The sequence below is a fragment of the Heloderma suspectum genome, chromosome 5 (genome assembly GCF_057233095.1).
Source record: "Heloderma suspectum isolate Gila_16-S chromosome 5, 16-S_ref, whole genome shotgun sequence".
Classification (NCBI taxonomy): domain Eukaryota; kingdom Metazoa; phylum Chordata; class Lepidosauria; order Squamata; family Helodermatidae; genus Heloderma; species Heloderma suspectum.
This window is the reverse complement of record NC_139462.1, coordinates 153,895,305-153,922,177: the sequence shown is the minus strand read 5'-3', so window position 1 is coordinate 153,922,177 and position 26,873 is coordinate 153,895,305. Positions and strand designations below refer to the sequence as shown.

The window sequence follows — 26,873 nt, the reverse complement described above, 5'->3', positions numbered from 1 at the left end:
GAGAGTTAGCTGGGGAGACCCAGGTTCTAGTCCCCACTCTGGCATAAACCTCACTGGGTGACTTTGGGCCAAAGTCACTCAATGACTTCATGTCAGAGTGGGGACTAGAACCTGGGTCTCCCCACTCCTAGTTTAACATTCTAACCATTACACCACACTGGCTCTAGATACATTTCTACTACTATATCCATCTAAATTGATATATCCATCTATATCCATATTGAGGTATGTCAACCAGTTCTGGATGGGGCTGCACTGCCCCTGAAGGACCACCCAACCCTGCTCGTGGCACCCCAGGTGGAGGCAACGGTGAGAAGTGCCTGTTATCAGCTTCGGCTGATTTGCCAGCTATGCCCATTCCTGGAACATGAGGGCCTGGTAACAGCGGTGAACGTGCTGGTAACCTCTAGGCTTGATTTCTGTAATGCGCTGTACTTTGAGCTGCCCATATATGTAGTTCGGAAACTTCAACTGGTACAAAATATGGCAGCCAGGTTGGTCTCTGGGACATCTCATGGAGACCATATTACACCGGTTTTAAAATCTTTACATACTGCCAATTTGTTTCTGGGCAAAAGATAAAGTGCTGGTTCTTACCTTTAAGGACTTACATGGTCTAGGTCCACGGTACCTTAGGGAGCACCTTCTCCCCAATGTCCCAGGCTGCCATTTAAGCTCCTCTGAGGGCTCTCTGCTACGGCTGCCTAATGTGGGACTGGCAGCCATGCACAAGAGGACCTTTTCCTTTGCTGCCCTTCAGTGGGGGAATGACCTGCCGGTTGAAATGCGTCTGCTGACTTCGTTGAAGGTTTTTAAGCAGGAATTAAAGAAGGTATAATTCCAGCAGGCCTTCCCTTCTGAGAACTTGTTCCTTTTGCGAACTCTTGCATACTATTTTTAAGCTGTGTTGTTTTATTGTTGGATTTTTTAAAAAAATGTTTTTAGTTCAAAGTTGTTTTTAGTTCTATGTTGTTTGTATATACTGTCTGTATGCTTTTATGTAAATGGTTTTTAAACTTTGTATATTGCATTTTAATGTTTTAACTTTTGGAAACCTCCCAGAGAGCTTTGGCTATGGGGCGGTACAGAAATGTAATAAATAAATAAATAAATAAATGGAGGGGGGCTTGTGGCCCTCCAGATGTTTTGGCCTACAACTCCCATCAGCCCTAGCCAGCACTGCCAATGGTGTGGGATCATGGGAGTTGTAGGCCCAAATATCTAGAGGGTCCCAAGTTGCCCAGCCCTGATCTAACGGCTGAAATCACCATTTCAAGGCTGCTGTTGGATGATGCCAGTTCTACAGTTACCCAGGACTCAGCAGTTCTTGTGACTAGGGCTGGGGCGTGTGCTTCCGCATGAGGTAATCTCTGGAATTTCTCAATAATTTCCTCCTGTGTCAGTATGAATATTTCAGAGTAGCTATAAAAACCAAAGTTTGACTCAGACTGTACTATGTAATCAACAAAGATGTTATGAGTCATTATCACCTTGTAGTAGTTAGGTGGCCCCATCAAATGTTCATGCCTGTTTTAGGGCCCAAAAACATCTGGCCCCAAAACTGAGTAGTTTACCAAGGTTAAACACTTTTGAAATACACAAAATTTAAAAACATAAAAAACACACAGACAGTATACACAGAGACAACACATATCTAAATGCAACTTTGTTCAATCGGCCTGTGATCAGAAACCCCGATAAGGCAGAGTTCACAATCAGCTCTGTAAGTGCGTTTAACTGAACGTGCTTAAAGAGCCTCTCTCTAACCAGCAGCCAGGCACACTGGAATGTTGGGGGCAGGTCTTACATGTACAACCACGTCCCCTTCCCCACTTTAGCCCTACACACGAGCAGGTGAATGCCTGCACAGAGCATATTTCAAATGTGAACTTCCCATGCACTATATCACATGACCAGGTGCTCCCATTTCCCCAGGCCATTCAGCTTCCTACTTTTTCTTTTCCAGTCATATTCTTCCTACTGGATTTCTCCTCTAGACCACTCAATTCTTTCAACCCTCATGTGTTAAGCCTCCTTGCTTCTCCTGGCAAGGTCCCTGCCTCCACCTTTCCTGAGACCCCGCTTTTTCTATCCTTTCTTTCCTAAGTCCTTCTACCTGTCCTCCTGTCCCTCATAAGGATCAGAGCATCTCAGCCAAAGGCAGCTAGAGGTCCTTCTGCACCCTCCAATCCTCTGTGACATTGGGTAGCTCAGCCAATCGTTGCCAGAGACCACCCCCACAACAAATCCATTGCCAGAGACCACCCCCACAACAAAAATTCTAGAAATTATTCTTTAAAATCTATGGTGCATGGCAACATAGATTTTAAAGAACAATTTCTAGAATTTTTGTAACTGCTTTACATCCTGACTTTACAAATTTGGATCACCGTATCTAACTGTCACATTAACAACATCTCTGCAATGCATTTAATTGCTGATCAGATGTGTAAATGAGTGATTCTAGTGCATCTTCAGACAGTACTAAATTCTCCCACCTAGAGGAGGCATCTGCAGAAATCTACTGAAAGCAGTTAATGTATAAGAATCCCCAGAATACAGACTTACTCAGTATGAAAACCCCATTTCAGTAGAATGCAGGACTGTTTGTTTTAATTCAGAGAAAAGTCATAGAATGAGCTTGAATTTATGAAACTTATGTAATCATCCTCATACACATTTCTTAAAAGTGAGATGTGAACTAAAGCTGTATACATCACTGATGCAGACAACACATAAAACCCCAAACTGCACTGTATTTTTAGGAGCAGAAGGTAAGAGTCTTTGGTGATACATGGATATTGTGAAACAGATCTGTGGAAATAAGCAGGATAAAGATGAACAAATCATCAAGCCATACCACACTCCTGCTGAGAAAAAGGAGAAGGGGATACAGAAAAGTCAACTACAACTTCATGAATGCAGTAGCCTTCATGCTCCCAAAACTGAGAAACATCAGGCACCACAATGCATAAGAAAGAATCATGCATCAGCAGGGGCTGTAGCAAATTATGCCTCCTGAGATTCAAATGCTTTTCTCTAGTCCCTATTTTCCCCAGAATCTAGGCTATTATCATTACTACCTCAACACTGAGAAATAAGTTAGCTTCCTAGTGGTCTTGGATAGAATGAAGATCAAGAAAATCCATTTTAAATGTATTTCACCAGGCAACTTAAAAAAAAACACACATTTATTTTTAACTAGACAATAAACAAGGAACAACATATTGGACAATATCTAATACTGATGCTTCACTATTGGGAATGACTGCTAGTGCAATGGGAAAGTAGCAGTAGTTACCACAACCAGGAACAACCAGAAACTACGGCTTCCAGAATGAGACACGTCAGTGGAGATCGTGGAAGGGAGCTCCACTGATGTGTCCTATGCCAGAAGCGCTAGTTTTGGGTGGTTTCTGGGGTTGCACTAGCAAGCGCTACTCTCCTGTTGTACTAGCAGTTGTTCCCATTACCACAAGAGCTGGCAAATTACCGAGATTGGATACTGCGCATTATAACAAGTATTTAAAAGTATTTTAAAAAGTATTTTTAAAAAAATCAGTCTATATTCTATAATATATTGCATGACGTCTGAATTATTCAGCTTATAATGTTCTTCACTCTCTTTTCCGAGTAACGGAATCTCTCCAAAATGAAAGGTGATCAGTGGGCTCAATACAGAAGCGTCTTTGTTTACATAAGGTATGAATGGGAACCAAGTTTCCATAAATGAACCTTGTTTTGACAACTTTAAAAGAAGGATTAGACATTCTGTTGCCAGCGTTTTCCCCTCTGCATGGTCCTGACCAGGACGCAGAGGGGCACATGAGCAAAATGCCTTTCCATGTGCTGCCATTTGCTTTTTGTATACTATACCCATAACAAAGGGTGAGGAGCACCATACATAAAGAAAAACAGGAGAAAAAAATATGTGCAAAGCTTCTAGGTAGATTCATCTCAGCAGTGATTGAGAGTACATATTACAAGAACAAGGACACAGAAGCCCTCTTCAGACATTCTCCAAAGAGGGGTTCACTGTAAGTGTGGAGGGACCCAGGGACACATACAGCACCCCTCCCCCCAACCTCTCCCCCCCTCTTTTGCCAGGGAAGATCTTCAAAGGCAGTGTAAGCACACTGAGCTGAACACAGTTACAGGACTCACACACGACCAGATATCACCATATTACAAAATGCTAGAAATTAAAGTGACCATGACTCTAAAGTTTATGGTTAAGTCTATCAACATTGCAGAAGTACTAGGCAGGAACATGTTGTGATGTTTAAAATAAAGAGTTGATAGGATGAAGCAAAAAAAGAGCCCAGCCACAGGAAACAGCACCAGCAAATAGCTTTAGTGGGCACAGAAAAAGGAAGTGTCCATTCCACAAGCGATGCAAAAAAAAATAAATAAAATTAAAATAATTAAAAGTTGTGTAATAAAACTTTGGCATATAGCATTAAAAAGCAAGAAAGAGAAGCAAAATATTTCCTGGCTCAAAATAAGCACAGATATTTAAATAAATAAAGTCAGCAGGGAAGCCTGGAATTTAATCATGCAAAGAAGAGGAAGTTTGCAAGGACATGAGCCAATCAGATTCTTACCAGGGCTTCATTATCTTCTGCAATTTCTGATATCGTCTGCAAAAATTCAAAAACTTTCAGGTAAGGAGAAAGATTTTAGGACATCTACTCTTCGAATCTCTGTACGACTTACAAGGTCTTATGAACACAACCAGAGAGACTGCAGCTGGCAATAATTCAACTGAAGCTGACTTGATGGTAATACGCTTCAATAATCTTCGGAAGGAAACAAGGAAAGGCAACCCAACACTCTTTTTACTTCGACAGAAAGGGGAAGAGACACACATTTTGAATTATTCATAGGAACGCTTAAGAACTCTGCCTGTGTATCAGAATGTCCTGAGCATGGAGGGCAGCAGTACACCACCACCTCTCAGCCAAAGGGTTCCAGCACTCCTTCCCAGTTACCTCCCAATCTTAATAGCTGCCACAGAAGCAAGTGAAAGGGCAGAGGGGGGGGGGAGTGCGGGAGGCTGGCGGCTGCCTCTCCTCTACCACACAGAGCTGGCCAGACAAAGGGGGCAAGAGGGGGAGCCTGAGGGAGCTCTGCAGCCTCCTCTCGCCTCCTCCTCAGCTCTCTGCTTCTCCACTCATCCCTGCTCCATGCCTATGCACCCAGCGCTGCCCTCGTCATCCTGCAGCACCAGCCACCCATTCAGGGCTGCTGGTGCTGCTGGCCACGACAGCAGGAGTGTGTGTGTGTGTGTGGGGGGGGAACAGCCTCACCCAGCAAAGGGTTAATTCACCCTCTCTTGCAGCCCGCCTTCTCTCGCTCTGAGAGGGAGAGATGGAGGAGCTGCCTGCAGCGCTTGAGACTGCACCGTAGCCATCTGGTTTTGTGGAAGGATGGGAGCACTTGGGCCAGGCTAAGCTGCTTGCTGGAGATGCTGATCCTGATCGTCAGTCTTGTGCTGCCAGCAAGCCCAGCCAGTTGTAGAGCGACGGCAACCCAGCATGCATAGGATGCTGCAGAGAAAGACACGACGTGCCCTGCGCCCCAGAACATGCTGGCCAACATCAGACCCAGATAGTTCAGCTCAGCCAGTTTGTTGGGCAGCGGCAGCAGGGTGTGGGGTCGCAGCATGAGGAGGGCAGAGAGAGAAAGAGGAAGTCCATATGAGTGAAAAATAAATGAAAATATTTTTTTTTAATTAAATTAAAATGATAAGAAGTACCTGAGAATGAACCTCATTGATATCTATATGCTTACTTCTGAGAAGACATATATGTGGATATCGGCCATTTTGCCTGCCTCTACACAGCCTGCAGAACTCTGGGCAGGGGCTGCAGAACTTCTCCATTACATCTCTCACCCAGCCTTTCCCAACCTTGTGCCCTCCAGATGTGTTGGACTGCAAATCCTATCATCCCCCCCTCCTAGCCAGCATAGCCAATATGCTGCCTGGGGCAGATGGGAGTTGCTGTCGAGCAAATCTGGAGGGCGCCAGGTTGGGGAAGGCTGCAGACTGCTGTTTCTTCTTGGCTGTTCCTGCAGAGGGTGAGGGCGTAAAGTGCACATTAACAGCAACCCTGACAGTCTTTAAATAAATTTAAGTAAAGCAGCTTTTTTCTTGTTCTCCCTCTCCACACACACATATACACACTCATTTCCTCCATATATGTGCTTTGCGCTGACTTGAGAGTAAGCCCCCACACCTGAGAGTAAGCATGAGGCTTTATTCTATCCATATCATAGGGTTACTATTTTATCTGAGGTTAAAAAAACAACAACATTGTTGTCCATATCTGATGATTTATTTATTTATTTATTTATTTATTTAGGGCACAATCCTATGCATGTCTAGCTGGCTGGGGAATCCTGGGAGTTGTAGGTCTTTTTTTTGTCTAAATATGCATAGGATTGCACCGTTAATTGATTGGATGTATAGTCTACTTCATCCCAAAGGCTCAGGGCTGGAAACAATATGCTAATCAATCTACATTATCTTTCCCTGTTGCTGGTCACCAAAAGACAGTTTGAATAAAACATGTCTTCAGCTGCTTCCAGAAGATGCACAGACTTTGGTTTTTACAATATATGTGGTACTTTACAGAGAATCATAAGCAAAAAAGTTAAGTCTCTGACCCTAGAAGCTTATAATCTAAATTTAAAATTAATTTTTAATCTAAAGTTACATAGCTGTTTGAAACTTAATTTTTGATTATAGAAGTGATGATGATGTTGTTCTCCTTTTTCCTCACACCATTTAGATATACTGTGCCTTTAGGAAGTAAGGGTGTGGAGGTGTGAATGGCCTAGACCCTTGTCCTCCTCTTGAACATATGCACCCATTGTTTTGTAATCTTTTATTTAAAAACACACATAAAGCTGATTTACATACCTTTAACTGAGGTTTGTTTAGGGGTGGGGTCATTACTGCATCACCCTTAAACCTCCTGATGCTTAAACTTGTTCTTGGCAGTTCTCCAAACTATACCCCAGTACCAGCAGCCAGAGCCAGCTAGAGCAGCATTCTACCCAATCCCACAATTCCAGGGCAGGAAATGAGAACAGGGCCACAGCAATACACCAGCCCCTTCAGTAATGTGTTTAGGACTGGTGCCTTTTTGTGCTTTACAGTGCAGGGGGATGGCGGGGGGCGGATAAATTTTATGGAAAAGTTTCTTTCACATCTTGAGGAACATGAAAAAGAGGGAGGCAGATGGGTGGTGCAATTGAGAAGCAAGATGATGTCTTGTTCAGCTATTGGATTATTAATATTCGTTGTAAGAGTTGGTTTGTGCCACTTTTTAGGTTTTATCACACAGTCCTATGTGTGTTTACACAGAAGTCAGTCCCACTACGTCCAACTGCCAACTGGGCTTTCTCCCAGGTAAGTGTGCCTAGGACTGCAGCCTTAGCTGCCTTCCCAAGATCTCTGTAAATTCAATTCAAAATAAACACCCATTGGATTGCACTGTTAATTCCTGAACATTAATTTCTACAGTAAGCAGAACTGACAAATGCAACCCCACATGGTTCACATCCAGCACCCGCCTCAGTTTGCAGGAGCTGGGAAGCATTATGAACTTGAGCACGCTCCGGGAGAGAGCGCAGGACAGGAAGGCCTGGAGTGCTATGGTCCATGGGGTCACGAAGAGTCGGACACAACTGAACAACTGAACAACAACGGGAAGCAACATGAACATTTTTTGGAAATGACTTATGGTTCATAAAAGCATCCCTCCCAAGGTAAACTAAGGGGATGCCCCAGAGGTTTTTGTGGAAAGCTTCTGGTGCATCCTCTCATTCAGTACTGGGAGGGGGCGCTACCAGGTTCTTCAGCCTGGGTGGCTTCCTTTCCCAACTAGGCTATTCAGGGACTCCGTAGCATCAGTGCTGACAGATGGCTTTGGTCCCTGAGCAGCATGGCTAGGGGAAGTCTGTCACCAGGCTGGTCACTGTAGATTTGTGAATGACAGGAGCCAGTTAAAAGATGTCCAAATGCTGCATATAGAGCAGAAGACAACTGAACAAGATACACAGGGTACTTATGTTATTACGCGTGCTGATTAGCTACCCACAGGTATATCGTAAGAATGGATACTTTAAACTTGTACTGTTAAAGCCCATATAAACCACCAGACACTACAGCATCAAAGCTACAAACTGAATAAATAATAATTTATGTCCTTATTAAAGAATTTATAGTCACTCTCCTTACTTGCCCTATTAAAAAACTATGAGTCAACAATGCAATTTCATTAGTAAAAAGTAAGTTATCAGTGCTACCGATATTGCCATGTCAGTCTTCCTGTACTAAAAATATTGGATTTCCTAGTAGTCACATAAAGCAGCAAGGAATCACTGTTAGTGGCAACCTGACGTCTTGTGTTTCAGAATACTTGCACCAAACGGCACAACAAAGCATGAGAAGATTGCATCAAACCAAGGTGCTGTACTAGTAACAAGAACAAGTTACTATGACAGGGCATGATAGCGTACAAGGTGGACAATTCATTTGCCATGGCACAATCCTGATACAAATGTGAGCACCACTTATACAGGGTTAGTTGGGTGTCCCAACTCTTTCACTTAATCTGGGCAACATAAGATTAACTATAGTTAACATTTGGGGTTTTCCCCCAAGATGGACTCTAGGGACATTATCCACTATGAACATCTTCTGAATGAGTCCTATTGAAATTAATAGCAGTTGTACAACATTCAGCTTGTGAAGGAGAAATTCCTGATCAGATATGTTCTGAATCAGAACTCTGAAATGGAAGTTTCAAAGAAATTTTTTTTTTACAATATATGTGGTACTTTACAGAGAATCATAAGCAAAAAAGTCAGGTCTCTGCCCCTAGAAGCTTACAATCAAAATTTAAAATTAATTTGTAATCTAAAGTTACATAGCTGTTTGAAACTTAATTTTTGATGAAGCTATCACAGATGACTTCTGAGTTGGGGGGGGCTTTTTCCTCATATGAAAAAAAATCACCATCATGTTTTTTTTAAAATTGTTATTAATATTGTCTTGTTTTTATTGATTGCATGTAAGTCACACTAGGAGCCTTTTTGGCTGAGGAGGATAAAAAATTGTTTTAAATAAAGAATTCTTTGGTACTTGAGGCACAGCCTTTATTGTAGAAAATGCTGCCCCTCTCAAATGTGGCATGAAGTACAGACGTGGGCAGTGAAACCAAGTTAAACTTTAACATTTAGATCAATTTAAAATATAGGTTTATTTTGTGTTTTAGAAAAGCCCCCAGCATTTTAAAGATGAGCAGGTTTTTGAGGTTATAACCACCTCTGCTCAGGAAATAGATCTATCAAAAGCTGTGATTAGAATACATTTTCCATGTTATATCAGGCTAGAAGGAGAAGCAATCACTACTCTAACTGGAATATTCTCCCTAGACCTGGAATTTCCTAAACAAAACATCTAGGGAAACAAGCAAATTCAAACTGATCCTGCTTGTCAGAAAAGTTCCTGTGAGGTTAACCAGACTGGTCATGTCTTTGTTCTATATGATGTATTTCCAAAGGTTGAAGTCACAATATTTGGCCTTTTGGGGGTCACGAGTGATGGCTGATACACTGAAATCAGTGGGCCAGAAGCATCCCAATAATTCAGAGCAGCTTTCTGAGAAAACTGAACCCCTTTTAAAAGAGCCCAAAATTCAACCAGTATAAACAACAACACACACACACGGTAACTCGAGCCATATGAACAACCAACCACAGACTTCTGTTCAGGTTAATTTTAATAGAAGAAAAAAACCTGAAAGGGAATAGCAATATAATGTTAAAGAATAATAGTGAAAGGATGCTTGCTTAGACATTTGTCTACCACAGTATGCTCACTGTCCGGCCTGGAAGGGACTCGGGATTACATTGTTGGCTCCCTTCCAAAAGGACAGCAGCTCCTTTTGGAATTCCTCATGCCACAAAGGCTTAATAGTTGCTGAATGTGAACTCCAGTATCTGCCAGGAGCAACTTCCAGCAGAGCCAAATTTCCCCAGTTCTGACGAAACCCACTCCTTTGTGGCTTATTTGGCAAAAACGCTAGTTGTACATCAAGAAAGGCCCTTGCTTTCAAGTTTAGTTAGGATAACTTGAGGGGGGGGACACGGGGGGGGCAGAGAATGATTGTCTGAGGCTCAGGGCCATGCATATTTTGTAAAAAAAGAACCTAAATCCTGCCCCAAGGAAAACCCAAATTCTATACACAGATTAATTCTGCAAAGCTACAGGTCCACACGATGATATGTTGTTTGCAAGATGGGGGATTTCCTAGAACTTCAAATATTTTGACAAGAATTGTCAAAGGAATTGTGGCAGAAGGCCACAAGGGGTCAAGGCAGTGGTGGGGTGGGGCGGGAGGAAAGGATGCATATAATAATAGGCAGAAACTGAGGCCTATATGGAGAGAACGAGTGCCACAGGAAACACAGAAAAGATGGCCCACTATATAGCTCGCACACGAACACCCTTACTATTTAGCCTTATAACCACCACACCACTGCCATTACCAGAATTAAGCCATGCTCAGGGGAAAGGAATTATTTAGTTAGCATGCTGCTGGTGCAAATAGCTTCATTTAAGATAATGTACCAGAGGTAGGAGACATATGCGTCTCCAAATTAAAGATGCAGTGTACTCCCTTTCTGCTTCCAAGGACTCTACTGTGATCTACAGCATCTCCAATGGAATTCCAATTCTTCTAAGAATTCCAATGGGAGCGGAATTCTTAGAAGAGCAGAAAGAAAGTAGTTCAGTAACCAATGTACATTCTGATGTATGGAAGACCGATACTCCCACGTACGTAAGGGGAGAATGTATCACATCTCCAATGTAAAATGCTGCCTAGTCATCTGTGTCCCTGTCTTAAGCGTACCACAATTGTAAGTTCAGGGCTTTTAGAATATTTTTAAATGAGAATGAAATCTCATTCTCATACCCTGCTCTTCAACGGGAAAATGAAGTCTAAAACATCTTCCAGTTGTGTGGTAACACCTTGCAGTTGTCTTGTACGGACTGCGTGTCCATAGTTCTGGACATACAGTCTAGTATGCTGAACTGCATGTCCACAACTGTGCTCCATCTTCCTGAGGATATGATACCACCTCTCCAGGGTGCACTGTCTCTATGTGCTGTCTCTTCAGCCATCACTGCCTTTTGTACACATTTTCAAATCATTTTTCTCCAGAACCATGAAGACTAGAAACTTTGTTTTAAGTTTGGGGCTGGTGCAAAGTGTAGGAACCTGTGGATTCCAAATACAGCTTGTCTGTTGTCACACAAAACATGGCTATGCAGAATACATCCAACTCTGCTTACTAGGGCTACATGCTTTAATCAGTTAAGCACCAAAGTTAATCAACTCATTTTTCAGCATGAGTAATATTGGATGTTGGTGAAGACAGTAGCTTGAAGGTGCCTTGCAGAGAACACTTCATCATGAAGAGCACATCACAATTGTATTTCCTCCTCCCTTCCTTTCCTCCTCCTTATAAAGAAGAGACCACCACTTAGGAAAGCCACTCCCCACTCCCAAATCTGTAACAGACTCCAATTGTAACTGAGTAAAGAAGCATGCCGTAGGTATCAGAAGTTTTGGAAATTCAACTTTGATCTGTCTCTCCATATTCGCATATTCTTTTTTAAACCAGAAATGTTTGCTTTAAAGCTTGTTTCGTGTCTTAGTGTTTTATTAGTATACCCCACGTTGCCTATACTTTAAAATACAATGTGGTCTATAGTATTTAAGACTAGGTTTGAGAAGGTGTATTAATCTCAGGGTTTCCAGTGGCAGATAACTGATAAAAACTGCCCTCTACTAGAGTAACTAAAGGGCAATCCCATTAATTGCACCCTCAGTGAGAGGAACCCCTGAACTCAGAGGTGTCCAATCATGCAATACAGGGCTGGATAAGTGGTAGAGGCAATCTTTGCCTCCCCGTCCTTGCAGATTTTGCTAGATGGGTTTTAAGCAAGGGCATTTCAGAGGGGAAGGGAAGGAGGCTGGAGGAAGCTCAGGATAACTCATATCCTGGCCTCTCCAATCTCCTCCCTTCCCTGCCCACTGGAATGCCCCCTTTCCTCCTCCTTTGAGGACACACTTCTGACTTTGGAGGGCAGCCAGTGTGGTTCTTTTCATGCCAGCTGTGAGGGGGCAGATCTCTGACTCCCCCTTCTGAGGTCGGAGCACTGTATCCTGGAAGGGGGACTCCAAACAACCCTATGGTGTCTGGGATGCTCGCCCAGGGACCACAGGATTCCTCCCTAATTCTCTTTAATTTGCCACACTTAAAACTTCTGTTCATTTCCACAGAATTAGGTGCTGAAACTATAGTTTCTGACAGTGGTGTTTTTTTAAAAAAAATCAGCAAAAGTAATTTGTTTGGCTTATCTCAGTAATATAAGTATGAAAACGTGCAAAAACACATAGCATTATAGGAAAATACTTACTCGGTGCCGCTTTCCACCATCTGCGTTAGGAGGGAAATACCATCTAGATTGATAAATTCTTGGGCAAATGTCACATCACGTGAATAACTAGCTAGGTCTTTCAGTGCTTCCAACTTGGCATCCATACTAGCAGATTGGATCCTTTCATGGAGCAGAAGGGCATTTTGGGTCTCACCAAAGACAGAACATTGGATAGAAGAGAGGGTAGGGGGAGACAGAAAGGAACACAGACCTTAATTTCAAGTGAAATTATCAGATGGTTGAAAAACAAATTAAAAAAATGAAGCAACATTTTATAAAGTGAGTGTTATGGTTTTGCAGGATTCATCTATATAGTACGGGGTGGGCAAAATTCTGCAGAAGAGCAGCAAAAAGGGGCCAATTTCCACTGATTTTCAATAAAACAAGCCATCGTTTGCCACCAAAATTTTGCTGCAGCAAGAAAGGGCCGTTTGAAAAGAAAAAGCAGCCCTTTTTTGCTGCCGTGCAGCAAATTCAGCAGTGCAGTGCAGGGCTGTGGCCCACAGTGGGTTCAGACCCCTGGGAGTTGCTCACCCCGACATAGTAGATTTGAAGGGCATTTGATGTATGTTCAATCCAGTTATGTGAGCAGTCTACCCGTGCAGACTATGTCAGTTCAAACTATTCTCTCACCTGCCCCTGGTTGTCCATGCAGCAGCTGGCTTTGGGCTGGATTCATACTGCAGGCACTGAAGTGCACATCTACTCTGTCCAGGTACTCCCTTTGCCCAATTTCAGTTTTGCCATGTAGATATACCATCAGCCACTTTCCCCACCATTTACACTGCCAGCCATCGGTGCCCCCTGCTCCAGGCCAAACCTGGCTGATAGATGGCTTCTATCTGGCCAGCCAACTGAGCCAAGGCCTATGGCTCTGCCATCACTGCTTCATAGGCTGCACTGCCTAAGGGCACAATCCTATGGGTTGCACCCCGGGTATTCGTAAACCCCTGAACTCAGAGGCTTATGAGTATTTTATGCAGAGGGGGCGGCACCTTGTGCCTCCTGTGCTGCATTTTAGCTAGATGGGCAATTTTGCCTGTCTAGCGGAGGCTTTGGGGAGGGGAGAGAAGGAGACTGGGGTGGCAATAGGAAAAGGCATAAGCTAGCTGCTCAGCTTCCTTCCCTTCCTGCCCCCAGGAACACCTCCTTTCCCCCATCTCCACACGCCATTTACCAAGTGTGGAGAGGCAGCAGGCATGGTTCTCTCCATGCCAGTTACGAGGGAGCAGGGGAAGAGGCGGGGAGCATGATTTCCTGGCTCTGAGTCCTGTCTTTGAAGCCAGGAAACCAAAAAAATCCTATGTCCCCCAGATGCTGTCTAGGGGACGTAGGATTGCTCCTTCCATCTATTAATTTATTTAGGGTGCAATCCTATGCATGTGTAAAGCGAAAAAGTCCTACGACTCCCAGCATGCCCCAGCCAGCTGGCTGGGGCATGCTGGTAATTGTAGGACTTCTTATGGTCTAAACATGCATAGGATTGCTTAAAAAAAAAAACACAAATCCTTACATCCTGCCTTATTTCTAAAAATGGAACTAAGATGGCTAACATTTTTTTAAAAAATCATACAACATTTAAAAATATGCATCACATCCACTCTCTCTAAAGACATTTTTTAACAAACTCACCCAATATTAACATAGTAAGCCAACAACAATAAATAATCTCCAAGAACAGTAGAGAAAGCTGGCATGGCTTTATCCCAAAATTAATTTTATATATATATAGAGAGAGAGCATTCAGATAAAAGCCTCTGCATATTTTCACTGTACAAAGCAATAAAGCATCAGAGCCTGACAAATTTTACTCGGTAGGGTATTCCTCAGGGTAACCTGGAGTAATAAGGAACATACGGAAGAAGCCCCAAATGAGCAGGAGACCAATTCTGGGCAATCAAGAGAGGAAAATGGGAGCTCTAGTCAGCTATGAGACTGGGAGGGTAGAAAAGGAATGGGGAGAAGAGAAAGGGAGGGCTCTCTCTTACTCCCCTCCCCCCAATTGGAAGCTATGTCAGGAGAATTTCATGGGGAACAATGGAGGTTGTCTTGCTTCATAGTAGCATCTAAGCCACCAGCTTGCTAGGTAACATAGCTGTTTACCATAGACTTAAAGAAAACAGAACAATCTAATTGCATCACAAAACAATAGTCTCACATACGTTAAGCTAAATATATAACACATATCATTTATATTAAACTTGATCAGGTACGATCCCTACAGCAATGAAGTTAGTTTAAAAACAACAAAGCACATGATTTATCAATTGCAGAAATGTTGTAGCTTTCAAGACAAAGGGCTTATCATGTGGTAAAATGGTTCCTAGACTGTTCCATTTCAGAATGCAGACAGAGGACTGTATGACTGAGGGCTCCTTCATACGGAGCTTTTATCCTGCTATTGAGATTGTTCAATCACAGAAGTTTGCGGGCTCTTTACATGATGCTGTGAACGTCCAAGGTGTCTCCTACGCTAAATGGCCTTTGTTCTGTTTTTAAATAGATCGCAGATAATGACCCATTAAATTACCCCATTGTGTTCTGCTTAGGTTTCCTCCATGAAAAGAGGGAAAACGGCAAGAAGAGGAGCGAGATCAATGAAAGATCATGGAAGACCCCGATACAGGAAGAAGGCGGGGAGGGGAGCGGGTGAAAAGGGGAGTCATCGTGATTCTGCATTTAAAACGGAAGCAGAAAGCCCCATTTTAAATGCAGGATTTCAGCCTGGTGTAGAGATTCTCTGAATGTTTTCTCATGGAGAGTGGGGGCTTCATATAAGAAGGATACTAGCTAGGTTAGAACATTACTTCCTGGTGCTTAGTTCTCTATGTCAGGGCGTTTTCTTTTCTTTCTAATATGGGAAAATATTCAATATATGATTCTTCCCTTCTGTAGCCTGAAGTGGTACAATCTAAGAACAGATTTACCACATGATGAGACTCTGACAGGCTTCCTAGGCTATCATTTGTTCTACTGTCTGAACCTCTATCACTTTACAAGACATACTCCATTCTGTCACAAGCCATATTCTACCATAGGCCACACAAACACTATATGTATCTATAGGTGCTCTAAATTTATGATCTCAGTTTCCTGCACAATGCTTTAAGGCTATCACCACATTTGGGATGCAGTGAAGTCTTGGCTGGCTAAAGGCACACATAAATTAGTGAACTCAGATGCATGAAGTCTGATTCTCAGTTGGCAGACACACACACACACACACACACAGGAACAGACAGAAGAGTTGGAGAAATGTTATTACAAATTGAGACCAGAAGGGAAGAGATACGTGTGGCCCATTATTATCCTGAGTCAAATGCAAACAAGCTCCAGTGAAAAGGGCAAACAGTTCAACCAGAGTGGGCATGACCCACTCCAAATTGGCAATGAACTAGCAAAGCAAAACTGTATATTAGCATTCCGCAACCTGGTGCCCTCCAGATGTTTTAGACTACAACTCTCATCAGCCTCAGCCAGTCAGGCATATTGGAACTTGTAATCCAAAACATCTAGAAGGTACCAGATGGACACCTGATGACTGACAATTTCTGGCTGAATTATCATTCCCAGTCTCTATTCTCTACTGAGTCAGATAGTTTCAAATCTGCAAATGAATTCCAGATCAGCAGTTACATGCTGGAATCTCCCTTTAACCGTTTTTGTTATAAATTATTGAGATGCCTAAGACTATGCATTTGACTGAAGTCTGAGACAAGGTAATCCTCACTTTCCTAATTCTCCAACAAATAAAATTAATGACTTAGAAAATATTCAACATGGGTGCAGAGGCCTTTTTCACAGCAGTAACCATTTACATTGGCCATGCTCAAACAAAATGATAAACCAGAATTCTGGTAAATCCTGGCATATTATTCACGAGTAAGAGTGTTGATGAAGGCTGCTCCCACTTGAGTCCTCCCATCAGCAGGAGCAACTTCAGTATCCAGGAACTCACTAGGAGGAAAAAGCGTAAGGTTATGTTTGAACCAAGACTCCCAGTTAGCTGTTCTCCTAAAAAGCCGGAGTCTGAAGCTAGTGTTTGAAATTGGTTTTAGTCCTTCCTCCAAGGAATGGATGGGCCATATCTGGGGCTCCTCACAAAAATCCTTTAAAAGGGATCAGAATATCTCAAGAATCACCTTCCTCTATATCAGGGGTGGGCAACATGGGAAAATTACCTACTGCAAGATGTGGAATTATCAAAGACATCCATGACTTCAACTTTATCTGCCTTAATGACGCTGTTGTGTCATGGTGCTCCAGTTACTCACTAAACCTTATCAATAGTACTTTGAGCTTATGAAGTGGGGGTAAAAGGGGGATTTGTTCTGTTCTTTGTTGACCTAAAGCAGGAGTGTGCAACTTGTGGCCCTCTAGGTGTTTTGGCCTATAACTCCCATCAGCCCTAGTTAGCATAGCCACTGATGAGGGGTGATGAGAGTTGTAGGCCAAAACATCTGGAGGTCCATAAGTTGCTCTATATGAACTTTCCTGACCACTTATCTTTGACACCCCTACTTTAGGTCCCCACACCATCAGAAATACAGCACATGGGTACCTAAGATAGGGCCTTTTCAACCACTGTGGCCAAAATATGAAACAATCTCCCAAGGATAGTCCTGCTTGGCTCCTACACTGCTCGCTTTTAGATGGCAGCAAACACTGTTCAGTTTCAGCCAGCTTTTTGTAGGCAACCATCTGTTTTTGTAGGCAAAAACTGTAAGGGCACAATCCTATGCATGTTTAGACAGAAAAATGTCCTACAACTCCCAGCATTCCCCAGCCATCATGGTTGGCTGGAGAATGCTGGGAGTTGTAGGACATTTTTCTGTTTAAACATACATAGGATTGCGCCACGAGTTGTTTTCTGCTGGTACTGCCTCATTTTAGTCTTTCAATGTTTTAAGATTATTGTTGGCTTTACTGACATTTTGTTTTTATATTACTATATACTGTCTTAATTTTTATAGAAAGGCAGGGTATTACATATTAGGAAATAAACAAACAAACAAACAAACATTGCTTTGAAAGAATCAACAAAAGCCATAAGAGTTCTTCAAGTGGTGGTGGGGATCTCATTTACAAACAACCTTCTGGAATTAGTGCAGCAATGCTCTGTAAAACAGAACAAACAAAGGCAGAACAGATTTATCGTGATTACAGATTAAACAAATATTTTCGTTTACCAAAAACTAACACTGTTAGCTGTCTCTTGCGGCAACTGGCCAGGAGTAACATTGGCTGCTGTCACGACTGAGAGATGGAAACATTGCTTCACTCAGTGTGGTGCCTTCACTGAGCCTAGCTCTTGTTTCCATAGTGCTTTATAGGCACTCCTATGGAGCACAGACTTCCTCGCTCTCTCTCATTGTGACATCAAAATGACACCTACAGGACATGTACTGTGAGCAGTTTCCAAGGAGCATTCAGCAATTTGTGATCCATGGTAGGCAGGACAGCAGAGAGAGCAGCTCATCAGGACATAGAATTTTGGTTACTAAAAAGCTATCCTTAGTTTTGCTTTTAAAACGCAAAAACGATCCTCATAGAAACATTCATCTTATTGAAAACCTTCTGCAGTATTGGGAGAGATTTGAAAAGGGATGCTGCTGTTTGAAAAGAATGAAGCTACTCTGCGCAGCATGTCCACTCTGAGGATGACAGAGGAAACAGGTTCAATGTTCTTTCTCAAAAGGCTTCCATGTCTGAGTTTGGCTGACACTGCTACCCCTTCTACTGTAATGCTTTAAACAACTGAGACAATTTAACAAGGTTGTTAAGTTAAACGAGAGAGAGTAAGTGAGCTTTCGGAGCCAAAGAGACATGGAACTCTGCATTAAAAACAAACCAGATCTTTGGAGTCAGAGGTCATTAAGGCTGCATCAGTTGGGAATTGCTCAGTGGTAGAGTATATTGCATGTAGGTCCCAGATTCAATCTCTGACATCTCCAGTTAAAGGGATCTCTGACAGAAGGACTAGGTGAGACCCTGATGAGCCATTACCAGTTGGAGCAGACATACTGAGCAAGATGGCCCCATGGTCTGACTCGGTATAAGGCAGCTTCCTGTGTTCATATGGTAAGACAGGGATAGGCAACCTGCTGCCCTCCAGATGTTTTGGACTACAACTCCCATAATTCCTGGGCACTGACCATGCTGGCTGGGGCTTCTAGGAGTTGTAGTGCGAAACATCTGGAGGGCACCAAGTTGAATACCCCTGTGATAAAAGATTATTAAGCAGCAACATTATAGATAAATTACAACTGCTGTCAGGGACCATCAGTTAATCTGGACAATTGGGTTACCCAGTGTGTCCCCACTATGGAAACTTTATGGCACAGGTCCAACACCCAGATTGTTTCAGTGCTGTACTCCTCTACAAATAATTGAATTTAAATACACACCAAATTCTCCAAACCAATTATTATACAAGTGCGTGAGCCAAAAATCATTGCTACATGTGACACCATCTTTCTTATCTCCATATCCACTGCAACTCCCTGGTTCCACATCACCTCAACTCATCTGCCACCACCACCACCACCACCATTTTCACCTCACCTCACCAGTGGGGCTGAGACAGGGTACAACAGATGAACACATGCCTCATCCTTATTGGTATAACACTCTCTTTTGCATCAAGTTAGTTATATATGCTGCTAATAACTACTGACGAACTTGGTCATGCTTGCACTCTTGACAGGAGCTAATGCCAGCGCTGGTACAATAGTGGAAATGGGTGTGTACATCAGGCTAGCGCTACATACTGATGGTGTTGCACAACCATCTGTACTATTTAACCATTTCATCTCTCAGATTGGTATCCCATCCCCTACTCTAGCCTTTCCTAACCTGGTGCCCTCCAGATGTGCACCACTGGTGTTGATCTTGTTAATTCATGTTTGGGGGAGTAATAATCCCCGATTTACTCCACTTGTAGCACATATATGCCCAGAAAGAAAAATACACCCCTGCTATATCCTTACTGTTGGTGGTATATGGCCATATATATGCAGCCAAGATCTTTGGGACAAGAAAATTATCTACCCCCTAGGGGTGGAAAGGAAAATTGCAGCCATTACAGGATTGTACATGTTGCATTGTCATTTGGCAGGTCTAGGACATTGTTAAAGATCTCATTCTGTGGCCAGACACAGTCCTTTACCTCAGTGGTACCAAATACAAGGACCAAGTGCCTTAACAAGTTCTTTAAAGGTTTCCCAGTTGTAACACTTCCTTTAAAGGCTCAGGGCAACCATACCATACCACACCTCCCTGAAGTCCCAGCTAGCATAGCCAATGGCCAGGTATTATGAGACTTGCGGTCCTAAACATCTGGAGGGCACCAGGTTGCCTACCCCAAATTACTAAACACTGTCTTTAATATCTTAAAGCTCTAGAACAAGGGTGGGCAACTTGTGGCCCTCTAGATGTCTTGGTCTACAACTCCCATAATCCCACACCATTGGCTATGCTAGCTAGCGCTGATGGGAGTTGTAGGCCAAAACATCTGGAGGGCCACAAGTTGCTCACTGAATTTTATTGAGGTAGAATTAATTTTTAAAAATAGTTTAGTGAAAGCATTTACTAGGTAGGAAGTGTGGTGTTTTAATCTATTTAAAGACTGTCTTGTTTTACATCTTAATATATCCATTTTTTAAAAAGTAATGATGATGAAGAAGTGTGTGCAGGGGGGAGAGTGAGTTAACATATCCATTTAAAAGGGAAAAAGATGGCACTGTTCTAAAACCACTGCGGCGTGCCAAACACAGTCATGTGACATAACCTAATGAAATACAACATTGTATCTCCTGTCATATTATGTAGATATATTAGTCACATCCTTGCTATTTATATGGGCAACAGCCGCATGGCTAATCCCCCATAGCCAAGAAGGCAAGCAACAATAAAGAGCCTAATTCATCACACTTTACACCAAACCAACCAATGAAACATAATCTATTTCATGCTGTCACTTCATCCAAACAACTACATTGTGCTGCACTGAGAAGCATGCACTTTACTAAAGCACTGGATTAAGTGAACTGCATTATGGGTAGAAATATATTTAGTTTTTAGGCCTTTCTGCCTAAGCAAAATAGGTTAGGATTTCTATAATAAACTTCTGTAATTGGGTCTTACATGCTCAATGCACTGAACAAGTTAACAAAATCTCAGGGGTAATTTTTTTCTTCAAATAATTAAAAAGGAATTAATTTAGAAAGATAGTAACTGATTTGTCCAAGGTCATAAAGTAGATCAAGATAATATATTTTCTTGGACCACCATTTGCTGTAGCTTTTATTCCTAAATACCCCTTATAGGGTAAATATGGAAAAAACAAATTCACAAGGTGATTATATTGTTAAAATAAAAAAACGTGGACACTTTGCACAAAAACAGAGTTGAACACATCAGTCAGTATTCTGGGGCAAGCTCTGAAAAACCAGTTCTGCGGGCGTTTTACTGTGGTTCAGGATGAACCAGTGAAAAGCCAGGTGTAGTGGGAAGCTATTGGCTAGCACCTGTGCCTCCAGCAACACACTTCCCTCATCCCAATGTCCAAAGTAGGTTTACAACTGTTTTAAAACCATTTGTGAAACTTTTTAAAAAAAGAACAGGCAGACAGACTGCCTGGTACATGATAGGGCGGGAAGAACTAAGCGATGCTACATCTCTTTGGCATGTGAAAAAATACATATATCAGCAAGTCTAACGCTGGATGGGTTATATTGTAATGTTTATAATGCTTCATTTCTAAACACCCTTTGTAGGATAAAAGTGGAAAAAATGAAATCCAAAGCTCGTGGGTTTTGGAAACCAGATTTACAATACTACTGAAGAATCTGCAGAAGTATTCACTCTCAGAATGCTGCATCTGCATAGCTAGTATAAAATATATGGAAAATATTGTGCTATACACCATGTCATTCAGCTCTAATAAATTCCACTATAGTTGCAGAGATTATCTGATGTGGGATGAACAATAGTGCTGAGGTAGAAGATTTTTTGGGGGGGGTTTTGGATGATGGGCTCCTTTTTTCCAATTCTGTGGAAGAAGAGGAGGAGCCTCTGAAGTCTGATGATGACTAGAAATGACATGGAAGGAATGGAGGAACTATGTGGAGCTCTCCATAATAAAGTGCTTGAAATTACAACAGCACCGGAGTACAGGGCTGTACAAAGACAGGAATGAGACTGACAGATCCTAAGAGCCTGATACATCTATAGGAAAAAAAGTAGGAGGTGGAGAGTTTTCCGAGAAATAAAAGAGGAATGATTCATAGCAAGAGCAGAAAAGAGTAAAGAAATTGGGAAAATTCAGCCAGTACTTCTGTAACCTAGGAAACTGAGTGTGCCTGCAGAGGTTTCTGAAAGTGGGGGTGGGTGGGGGGAACCTAGTGTAATAAATAATTACATGAAATTTTCAAATAGAGAAAAGGAAATAACTGAACAGGTTGCATGTGCAATGATGCACACTAAAAAAAAATGCAACTTAGCCAAACATTAAAACAGCAAGAGGTAATTCCATAACAATGTTGTCTTAATATGTAGTGGAGTGAAGGTAGGGGTGAAGGCCAATTTTGTGGAGTCATTCAATCCCATTTCCAAATGCAGTGACATTTAATTATGAAGATCTTATGAGGCTTCAACCCTATACACACTTATCTGGGAGTAATTCCCATTGAAGTCTGAGTAGGAAAGCATAGGATTGCACTTTGAATCTTACTTTGGAGTGGTAATTCACTGAAGAAGGATTTGTGATGGCTATGCTCTGAACCTAACTGCCTTGCCAAGATGAGTGCACGAATGAAAGAGAACAAGAGAAGCATCATAATGCTCCAGCATTATTCCCACAAGACCTGACCAAGCACAAAAATCTCTCAACACTGATGATCATCATCAGGGGATTCAAAGCCACCAAACATTTTGGGCACACAGTGTGAACCACTTTTTAAAATCTGTTTGATTTTTCTCTCTGAATTAATAAAGGTATAGATCACTGACATATAGGTAAGGGCTCCCTTCTATTAACACATGTCAAAAACAAATTAAAAACAAAACAAGAAAATTAAAGGGATGCAAACATATCAGTAACTTACTGGTGATGTAGTTAATCGAAGAATTGTTCCATTTTTAATTTCATTACGATTCTGGAAAAGAAAATTGCAAATGTCAAACATCCATAATTCAGGCTTAAAAAAAAAAGCACCTTGCATCGATCATGCAATGTATACAGAATAGACTGCTTCTGCAGCACTCATTAGGCATTTCCCACTGCATGTGAAAATTAATGTGCATCTGTTGTGTTTGCTTACTAACAATAGCTACAAGAAAGTAGGGATGTTGCGAGCATCCATCTGGGGGCTCAAGCTCCCACCAATTCAGCCCCCCGGGTGCCAGTCTGCAACTTCCTGCTCTTGCCCGACTTGGCACATGCCGAGTTGGGCAAGCGCGGCAGCCCCCACTCCTTGCCCAAGCTGCGATGGCAGGATGGGAAGCATTCCCATCCTGCTGCCGAGAGCAACTCCGCCCCTCTCTGCCAGTGCTCTAGGCGATGATGGAGATGGCAGGAAGGGAAGCAGGAGGGAAGCGGCACGTCCCTTCCTGCCGCAGAGAGCAACTGCGCCCCTCTCTGCTGCTGTTCGGGCCCCTGTGAACCACCAGCCAGGTCGCACCCCAGCATGAACCGGGTCCAGCAATGGGCAGGGATCCAGCAAGTGGGTCGCGGGGCAGACTCAGGTGAGTTTGCACAACCCTACAAGAAAGTATATTTGTGAAGCCTAGGCTTGTCTCATCTAATAACATTCAGATACATTTGCCTTGGCTCTATATTCAAGGTGGAACCCACTGATTAATGGGAACAATTAAAGTCAAGAGCATTCCAAAATTGTTCCTGTTCCAAGCCACATTAGAAGCACAGGGCTTCATTGACAGGACTAGCTCACACACATTCCCCCCAAACACAAGATGAACTTTTTTTAGTGGTGAATTTATTCAAGTATTCCCAACAAAGCCTTGGGCCTTTCATCCACACACAGGTCAAACAAGTTCAAAGACAAGGATGCATGTGGATATCTGCAAGGGGCAATTTAAGTATACCATCTTATACAGCAGGGGTGTTGAACCTCAAATTGCTTTCAAGAAGAAATTCAGAGGAGGAGAAATTTCGGAGAAATTTTCGTGAGCTGGGTTCAGGGGTCTTGCGCTTACCTTACTTATGAGGTGGCTGAGGCGTGTGCATGAGTGTCCTATCTGCCATTGTGCAGTAATCTCTGTGGCAACCTGTAGCCTCCTCGGCTTCCCACACTTCAGTTAAAGACATCATGAGGCAATTCCTCCCATGGGGCTTTTTCAGTTCAAGAAGTGCAGGTGGCCTGGGAGGCTGCAGAGCAATGGAAAGATGTGTAATGGAGAGAGAAAACACACACAACACCCTCGGCCACCTTGCAGTGATTAGGTAAGCTCAAAAATACCACCAAAAGAAATCCTACATTCTGCCTCAGAAGAGTGGAAGCCTCAACATAGTTGATGTTGTTGCCACCTACAGAAGCAGTGCAATAAACCAATAAACCCGTTAGGAAAAAAGAAAGGACCTGTGCTAAAATGCCTGCCAAAAGTAAGCCATATCTCCGAGAAACTGTTGGAGAATTTCTCCTCCACCAGGAGAAATTCAGTGAAATTGTCCCCCCACCACCCAATTTCTCTGCCCATCAATAGGCTGGAAAATTTTGAGAGGCCATTTTTAAGAAGCCATTTTGAGGCCATTTTGTCCCCCCAATTTCTCTGCCCACAAATACGCTGGAGAATTCTGAGAGGCCATTTGCGCACAGCTCTAGTAAGAACTTTAAGAAAAAATATGCTGGTATCCCTTTGGCCCAGCCCTTTGCCTTTGGCCCTGCCCACTACCGGAATGCCCACTACTGGAATGTGCCCCCTGAGAGCTTCTCCGGCATTTCATCTGGCCCTCGGTCTGTTATAAAGAAAGAACACAGTTTGATTTGGATATGGAATTCTACCTTTAGGGTTTGTCTGCATCAATTGTTTTCAAAGATATGCCCCATAAATAGTCTGCATCTCATCCCCATAGTTGAACAAGTGAGCTAGATGGACCATGATCTGACTCAGTGGGAGGGTTCGCATGATCCCAATGGTGAAAGAAGCCATCATGGCTTCTCCTCCTCCCCTGTGCATGCCTTGCACACACCAGTTGTTAACATAATTACTTGCGCTGCAGCACAGGTTAGCGTGCCGTGTGAACCAAGCACGCGGCGGGGGTGGCTTCATACCTACCCTACAACCCCTACTGCACTTCATGGGCTGTAGGATGGGCTTGAAGCCACCCCTGTTGTGCTGCATACTGGGTTCAGATGACATGCCAACCTGAGCTGTAACACAGGCTGCAAATCCAGTCATTGTAAAGCAGCTTTGCCAACTTGAGCTGCAACACAGGCTGCAAATCCAGTCATTGTAAAGCAGCTTTCTGAGTTCTTAGAGAGGGGGATGGTTCCAGCTTGTTGCTTCATATTAAAAAGCAGATTGGCTGGAGATTAAGGGCTGCAGCCTCTCCCTTGCCAAAGCAGCAGGTATGTTTGCAGAGAATGGCTGCCGTCTGTGATGCCAGCAGATCTTTCTGTGACACCCTTGGGGAGCTTTTATCCGTAAGTCAATTTGAGGATGCTTTTTGTGTATATGGACTGCACATGTGCAAAGAGTAGTGCAGGAAGTTACCAGATCAAGGAGGGTTAAACTTAAAGAGCTTCCCCCTCCTTGTGCTAGGAAGACATAGACGATGGTATAATAGCCTCTGTATGCTCTTTGCTTGATGGACTCCAGGGCTGCACTTATTTGGCTTTGAAACCACCAGCGCTTCCCAATCACTCATTCTCCACCCATCTTATGTGTATAGACGGATTTTAACTCCTCTCTCCTTTGAAAGAAAGGGGCATGGGAAAAGATACCCTGGTTTTCCTCTGCTTCTTGAAAAGGAAGCAAAATAATCCGAATCTGATTTCCAACCTTTCAAACTCAAGTTCATGCCGCTCTCAGGTTTGGAGCAACTGCCAGCCTCCAAGCAATAGTTTAAAGTCCACATTCTGCGTAAAAGCCATAACTAAATTGCCCTATGAAATTTGACTCTAAACTGATGTCATGTAGTTGAGGAGTTTGTAGGTCTGCTGAAACCCATCATTAAACATCTGTAACACTGCAGTGGTATTCCTCCGGTGCCCTGTTTCCCATAAGTGCAATATGCAATCTTAAAACCACTGGAATCGGCCATTGAGATTTGACACCACAAGTTCGCATTCCCTCTCAGACACAAAGCACTGATGCTAATGTACACGCAAAAGTATGTGGACATCAAAGAACCTCTGCTTCTTTAAACAGCCAAGAATGTTATCTCACATTGAGAGAAGGAAGGAAAAAGCATCAGTTAATTTTCTTTTTGATAAACTCACATAAGACCATTTCATCAAAATTCAGAGCCCATAGGACAATTGCTTCCCCTCCTTCAACCAAATTCATGAGTTATATAGCTCATGAAGATTTGTAATTAGCCAGTTGCCTGGGCACTAGTTACAATTAATAATATCTTTCTATGGCACTCTACCCCTTCATGGATCACTGCCTTGTTGTGGCGAAGGGGCTTGCGTAACTCAGTGAAGCCATAAGCTATGCCGTGCAGGGCCACCCAAGACGGACAGGTCATGGTGGAGAGTTCTGACAAAATGTGGTCCACTGGAGAAGGAAATGGCAGCCCACTCCAGGATTCTTGCCAAGAAAACCCCATGGAACGTATCACAAGGCTAAAAGAGATGACGCCGGAAGATGAGCCCCTCAGGTCGGAAGGTGTCCAATATACTACTGGGGAAGAGCAGAGGGTATTTCCAAGTAGCGCCAGAAAGAGTGAAGCGGCTGGGCCAAAGCCAAAAGGACACTCGGCTGTGGATGTGTCTGGTGGTGAAAAGAAAGTCCGATGCTGTAAAGAACACTATTGTTTAGGAACCTGGAATGTAAGATCAATGAATCAAGGTAAGCTAGAGGTGGTCAAACATGAGATGGCAAGATTGAACATCAACATCTTGGGAATCAGCGAACTAAAATGGACAAGCATGGGCGAATTTACTTCAGGTGACCATCATATCTACTACTGTGGGCAAGAATCCCTTAGAAGAAATGGAGTAGCACTCATAGTCAACAAAAGGGTGGGAAAAGCAGTACTGGGGTACAATCTTAAAACCGACAGAATGATCTCAGTACGAATCCAAGGCAAACCATTCAACATCACAGTAATTCAAGTCTATGCCCCAACCACTGATGCTGAAGAAGCTGAGGTAGATCGGTT

The 26,873-nt window shown here is 42.9% G+C and overlaps 1 protein-coding gene across 3 annotated transcripts in view; it reads right to left on the bottom strand.

Annotated features, from left to right (window-relative positions):
• ELMO1 (engulfment and cell motility 1) overlaps positions 1-26,873 on the bottom strand; it is a 405,171-nt gene that overhangs the window by 263,565 nt on the left and 114,733 nt on the right. For all 3 annotated transcript variants that reach the window (XM_084857863.1, XM_084857865.1, XM_084857864.1), the window contains 3 exons: positions 22,630-22,680; positions 12,503-12,672; positions 4,605-4,640 (listed from right to left, as the gene is read on the bottom strand). In XM_084857863.1, coding sequence (XP_084713989.1) covers positions 4,605-4,640; positions 12,503-12,672; positions 22,630-22,680 — 257 coding nt within the window. The remainder of the gene's footprint in view (positions 1-4,604; positions 4,641-12,502; positions 12,673-22,629; positions 22,681-26,873) is intronic.